The following is a 6,000-nucleotide window of genomic DNA, read 5'->3' as shown; positions in this document are numbered from 1 at the left end:
ACTCATTGTTAAGGCTGGAAGGCTAGCAGGTGACAGATGGGTGGATGGAAAGCCAGCAAAAAGGAGAAATAAGGTTCACTGCAATTGGTGACAGTATCTTCAACGGCGGAGATTCTTTGTTCTGCCTCAGTGATGCGTACGACTTGCTTTTCCAATTTATTTGTTAGGGAATCAATTCTGGTTCACATAGTGTCCATTTTGGCCTCTCTGGACAGGAGGCTTTGTTGCATTGCCATCAGCAGCGTCTTCACAACTACCGTATCATTGGGGTCAGTGCCGTTCCACTGAACTGGATGGGACATGGGCTGCTCTGCGAGTATCGAATTGCAGTTTAGTTTGGCGCCCGTCTGTTTCCCCATATTCACAACAGAGCATCAGTGGTGCATTATACAAGAAACAGAGCAGCGCACAGGAACGCACTGGAATCAAATAGGCAAGTATCCGAGCAGTGTCGATCTCAGCTCAGTTTATCCCAGTGCACCATCATCCACCCATCAGCAATGGCAAAGACCCCCCAGTGATGAAAGGAGATCACAAGCAGTTTATGCCACCTGCATCCAAATTCCCAGTCTCGCCCTACCCCTGCAGAGTCTCCAGGCACGCACAAGCAACACCAGGCACAGAGCCCCTCTAGCACCCCAGGATGCTGTGCCACACTCAGTGATGACAGTTCAATCCCCAAGGGCCCAGTGGCCCACCGCTCCCGATGGTACTGTGCACTCAGCTCTATGCCAGTGGTGCAACAGCGTGTCAGCCAAAAGTGTACAGATGCTGCACAAATCGAACCCTGTCAATCCAGTAGAGGGCTTTATAGCCTGGGCACTGCTATATATCTTTTAGGCAGGTATCTTCTTCCTCAGCGCATCCTGGACCTCGAGGGCCCGGGAATGCAGCAAGCTCACACCACCTGCCAGACCAGCAGGCATCCCGTAGCAAATCACAAAACCTCTTCTGTCATCACCAGCAGGGTGGGCTCCCAGGTATGTTCCAATACTACACAGCCGATGTTGTAAGCAGCTATCCCCACGAGGTCTCAGCTCAGCTGCAGGCCTAACCGATCGTGGTGCACGTGTTATAGCAGCCTTGTTTTCTCTGCTCTCTGGGTGCCACTCTAATGACATGTAGCCGCAGCCTCACAGCAGGCAGGCTTCCAAGTCCATCCTGGCCTCCAGCTGAAGCAGCGGAGGCCAGGACAGGAGCAATCCCCCAGCAGCAGGCCACATCAGCCAATAGCGGTGCCTCTCACACACTCCTCCACTGCAGCTGGACCAGGCATCCCACCCACAGGGGAACTGCACCAATCCACCTGCAGTGGTTCCTGATACAGGTACTACCAAGTAACATTGTCGTTGGTCACTCACCGGCCTGCATGAAGCCCTCCAGTGCTCCAGATGTTTAGTCGGCCGCCATCATTGTCACACGGCCCGCACCAAGATAAGCTGGAATCAGCGTTTTCCTTAGCGTCAATGCTACAGCAACAATCTGGCCATAGGGTTCACTCCCACAGCAAGCTCTGTACAGTTAGCCAAACGTTAAGGCAAGATGGGTGCAATTAGGACAGTGTAATTCACCCGAACTGAAGGACCCCCATGCCAGTACAGCCATCTTGCAATTAGCTCTCTGTCACCCCATCCCTAAAATTAGCTGAAAATACACTTGTTAGTCCAAGCACTGATGGTAGTGTTGCTTTTCCAGGCAGCATGAACAGGTGTGCTTGGATGTTTTTCTTTATAACTCTACTTTATCAAAGAAATATACACTGTTTCTTTTCTTTTAATTCACACACTGCTGATTTTTTAATGTGTTACCTGCTACTTCATTTCTTTTTCTTTTATGTAGACACTGTTACAATTCTATAAATATCTGTGTGTTTCTTGTTTTCTGTCAGGGTTTCTATCATCTACTTTTTATCATTTGGCATTTGAATGTCAACCATAATTGTAATACTATTACTTCTGTAATTGGATGATGGTTTTGTTGGCTTGGTAATTGAATAAATCTCTTCTCTCATTCATTGCACTTGAATGTTTTTTCCCCAGCGTGTGTTTGTTGATGCCTTCGAAGATCTGATAACTGACTAAAGCTCTTCACACATTCACGGCAGTGGTATGGTTTTTCCCCAGTGTGTGTTCGCTGATGCCTTCGAAGATCTGATAACTGACTAAAGCTCTTCACACATTCACCGCAATGGTACGGTTTTTCCCCTGTGTGTGTTCGCTGATGTCTTTGAAGGGCTGATAACTGGCTAAAGCTCTTCCAACATTCACTGCAGTTGTATGGTTTTTCCCCTGTGTGTGTTCGTTGATGTCTTTGGAGATCTGATAGCTTACAAAATCTCTTCACACATTCACTGCAGTTGTATGTTTTTTCTGTTGTGTGTGTTTTCTGATGTCTGGAGAGGAGTGTTAAACAACTAAAGCTCTTTTCACATTCACTGCAATGGTATGGTTTTAACCCTGGGTGTGTTTGCTGATGTACCTGGAGGTTTGATAACTGACTAAAGCTCTTCACACATTCATTGCAATTGTATGGTTTTAACCCTGTGTGTGTTAGCTGATGTACCTGGAGGTTTGATAACTGACTAAAGCTCTTCAAACATTCACGGCAGTGGTATGGTTTTTCCCCTGTGTGTGTTCGCTGATGCCTTCGAAGAACTGATAACTGACTAAAGCTCTTCACACATTCACTGCAATTGTATGGTTTTAACCCTGTGTGTGTTTGCTGATGTACCTGGAGGTTTGATAACTGACTAAAGCTCTTCAAACATTCACGGCAGTGGTATGGTTTTTCCCCTGTGTGTGTTCGCTGATGTCTTTGGAGCTGTGATAACTGACTAAAGCTCTTCATACATTTGCTGCAGTGGTATGGTTTTAACCCTGTGTGTGTTCGCTGATGTACATGGAGGATTGATAATTGACTAAATCTCTTCAAACATTCACGGCAGTGGTATGGCTTTTCCCCTGTGTGTGTTCGCTGATGCCTTTGAAGATCTGATAACTGACTAAAGCTCTTCACACATTCACTGCAGTTGTATGGTTTTAACCCTGTGTGTGTTTGCTGATGTCTTTTGAGTTGGGATAACTGACTAAATCTCTTCACACATTCACTGCACTTGAATGGCTTTTCCCCGGTGTGTGTTCGATGATGTTTCTGTAGATCTAGTAAGCGACTAAAACTCTTCTCACATTCACTGCACTTGAATGGTGTTTCCACTGTGTGTGTTTGCTGATGTTTTTTGAGGAGTGATAACTGACTAAAGCGCTTCACACATTCACTGCACTTGAATGGTTTTTCACCTGTGTGTGTTCGCTGGTGCCTTTGAAGGCTTGATAACCGACTGAAGTTCTTCGCACATTCACTGCAGTTGTATGATTTTAACCCTGTGTGTGTTTGCTGATGTACCTGGAGGTTCCATAACCGACTGAAGCTCTTCACACATTCACTGCACTTGAATGCTTTTTCCCCTGTGTGTGTTTGCTGATGTCTTTTGAGTTGTGATAACTGACTAAAGCTCTTCACACATTCACTGCACTTGAATGGTTTTTCTCCTGTGTGTGTTCGCTTATGATTATATAGGTTTGATAGGTCACTAAAGCGTTTCACACATTCACTGCATTTAAATGGCTTTTCCCCGGTGTGTGTTCGATTATGTTTCTGTAGATCTAGTAATCGACTAAAGCTCTTCACACATTCACTGCACTTGAATGGTGTTTCCACTGTGTGCGTTTGCTGATGTTTTTTGAGGAGTGACAACTGACTAAAGCTCTTCACACATGCACTGCACTTGAATGGTTGTTCCCCTGTGTGTGTCCGCTGATGTCTTTTTAGGGTTGATAACAGACTAAAGCCCTTCGCACATTCACTGCATCTGAATGGCTTTTCTCCTATCTGTGGTTGCTGATGGCACTTTAATATTGATGAGAAACTAAAGCTCTCGATGCATGTGTATGATTCTTCTTTCTTGGTTAGTGTCTCTGGGCCGGGGATATATTTGTCTACATCCCATGAATGTGTTTCCTGAAGGGCCAACATGGTTGATAAAGCACTTGTGTTATTCTCACATTTCCTGTATGTGTTGGTATTTAGGACATTTGATTTCCAATTCAAAAGTAAAGTACAATGGTTACGAAAATACGTGCCACTCTTATATGTGTCAGGCTTTCTTCCGAGAGATTTTGTCTTTAGATTGGATAACAGTTTTCTACGGTTGTGGGTAAAGATTAATCCTCCTCCTTCAGACCGGTGCAAACAGGGACAGTACTCCTCTTTCCTTCAGTTGTCTGCTTCCACTCCGCTGTGCTTTTCTCTGGTTACTCTGTATGGCACCAGGAAGAGTTTACAATACATCTAGAGCACTGAATGATGGTCTGTTATCATTTTAAGAATCAAAGCACTGCTGTAACCACATCGTACTAATCCAACTTTCAAAGCTGGTGTTGGAAACCGGTTTATACAGGAGGCGGTTTATCAGTGTTGTTGCTTAATTTCCTAGAGGTCATTTCTTAGTCTTGTAGCGTGGAGGTGTGCAGCTCAGACTCTTACATCCACTGAATTATCCTTCACAGCCTCTTCCGGGATCTGTCAGTTTATGTTCAGGTCCATCCGTCTCTGACTGCGCTGATGTTTTCCTGAATACTGGAGCTCATTATTTCGGACCATTATTTGTAGACTTACAGAACGATTGTGGTTATTCATAAGCATTTTATGCATTTGAGGCTTGTTTTCTGTTGGATATAAAGAGATTCAAAATTACAAAATGCAAATGTAACAGAAAGTGAATACACAATATTTAACTGGCTATAAACACCATCTCTTCTTTACCTTCTTTTAAACTCAGCAAGGGTTATCTCACCATAAAAAGAAATTTAACTAAAATGTTCTGTTGAACATGTCACATCTTATTAACTTTAGAAAAGGAGGTGTTTTACCAGTGTTCACAGAGTAACTTAGTAAAGAAAGGGTGATGACGGAGCACCACGTGCTAGAGGTACAGCTTTAGGTAGATGCACATGGACAAGATTTAATTTAAACAAGAACAGATTGTGGAAAAAGAGGCATCAGGGTGTACTGCTTTTTCTTCACTTTGAGGAAGTGTATAACAAAGTTAACTCCTCTGGAAGTCTATAACAAAGGTAACTGTAGTCACATACTTCAATGCTTTCCTGGTCACATTGGATCAGATCAAGTGCCATTTCCTGTCTTTATCTTGCTGTTTATTAAGTAATCTTTGCCACTTTCTCAGCCACCCCCTCACCGGAGTTTGTTTAGGCCTTTCTGGTTTCTTCTAACCTGAAAGTTTGGAATATTATCATGTGTTGAGGTGGATGTTTCATTGCTGTAACATCCATCCATCTCCCTAAAACTAGTGCATCTTACAGGGTCTGGCTCTGGCCGCACATGTTACATACACAAGAGATTCTTTAGTTCATCCTAAAGTATCCAAAGTTTAGACCATACATTTCAAGCCGCAGCTCCTTCCAGAGCTCTTGTTGTAAAACTACGAGTGGTTCATTGTAATGGCCGACCTTGACATTATGTGTGCAGATAAGGCAAATAAACATTGATTGATGATTTAATATTCAATGATATCAGTTATTTAGTCCTTATTATTAAGACTCTGACAACCAATAATTTATCTGACATATCCCTGCAGCCATCAGATGTCCGCATATTCATCTTTTTTATCTCTTCCTTTCAAGGGTATCTGACTTAGTGTTGACCGTTTGAATATGCAAAGTTACATTGCATGCGGTACAACGCATGCGATTACAACACGTTCATTACAAGGACCGCATTGTTACAACACGTAACATTACATCACAAGTGGTTTCTAAGATTTGCTGTAGGGGGCACGCTGGACTTAGGAAGAATATAATTTACTATTCCAACTCCAGCGTGCGCAACAGTAAGGGAAGTGTTGGAATAGTAAATTATACTATTTCTTAGTTTAGAGCGCCCGCTACAAACGACTTGCGTTGTAATGTTTAGCATTGTAACAAC

General features: G+C 43.5%; 1 protein-coding gene across 3 annotated transcripts in view; it reads right to left on the bottom strand.

Annotated features, from left to right (window-relative positions):
* Positions 1–1,762: 1,762 nt before the first annotated feature.
* Positions 1,763–6,000, bottom strand: part of LOC146839163 (uncharacterized) — a 102,801-nt gene continuing 98,563 nt past the window's right edge. For all 3 annotated transcript variants that reach the window (XM_085603156.1, XM_085603157.1, XM_085603158.1), the window contains one exon: positions 1,763–4,724. In XM_085603156.1, the coding sequence (XP_085459282.1) occupies positions 2,008–4,032 (2,025 nt within the window). In that variant the 5' untranslated portion in view covers positions 4,033–4,724 and the 3' untranslated portion in view covers positions 1,763–2,007. The remainder of the gene's footprint in view (positions 4,725–6,000) is intronic.

The sequence above is a fragment of the Triturus cristatus genome, chromosome 4_2, assembly GCF_964204655.1.
Source record: "Triturus cristatus chromosome 4_2, aTriCri1.1, whole genome shotgun sequence".
Classification (NCBI taxonomy): domain Eukaryota; kingdom Metazoa; phylum Chordata; class Amphibia; order Caudata; family Salamandridae; genus Triturus; species Triturus cristatus.
The sequence above is the reverse complement of the archived record's forward strand: the minus strand, read 5'-3'. Positions and strand labels throughout refer to the sequence as shown.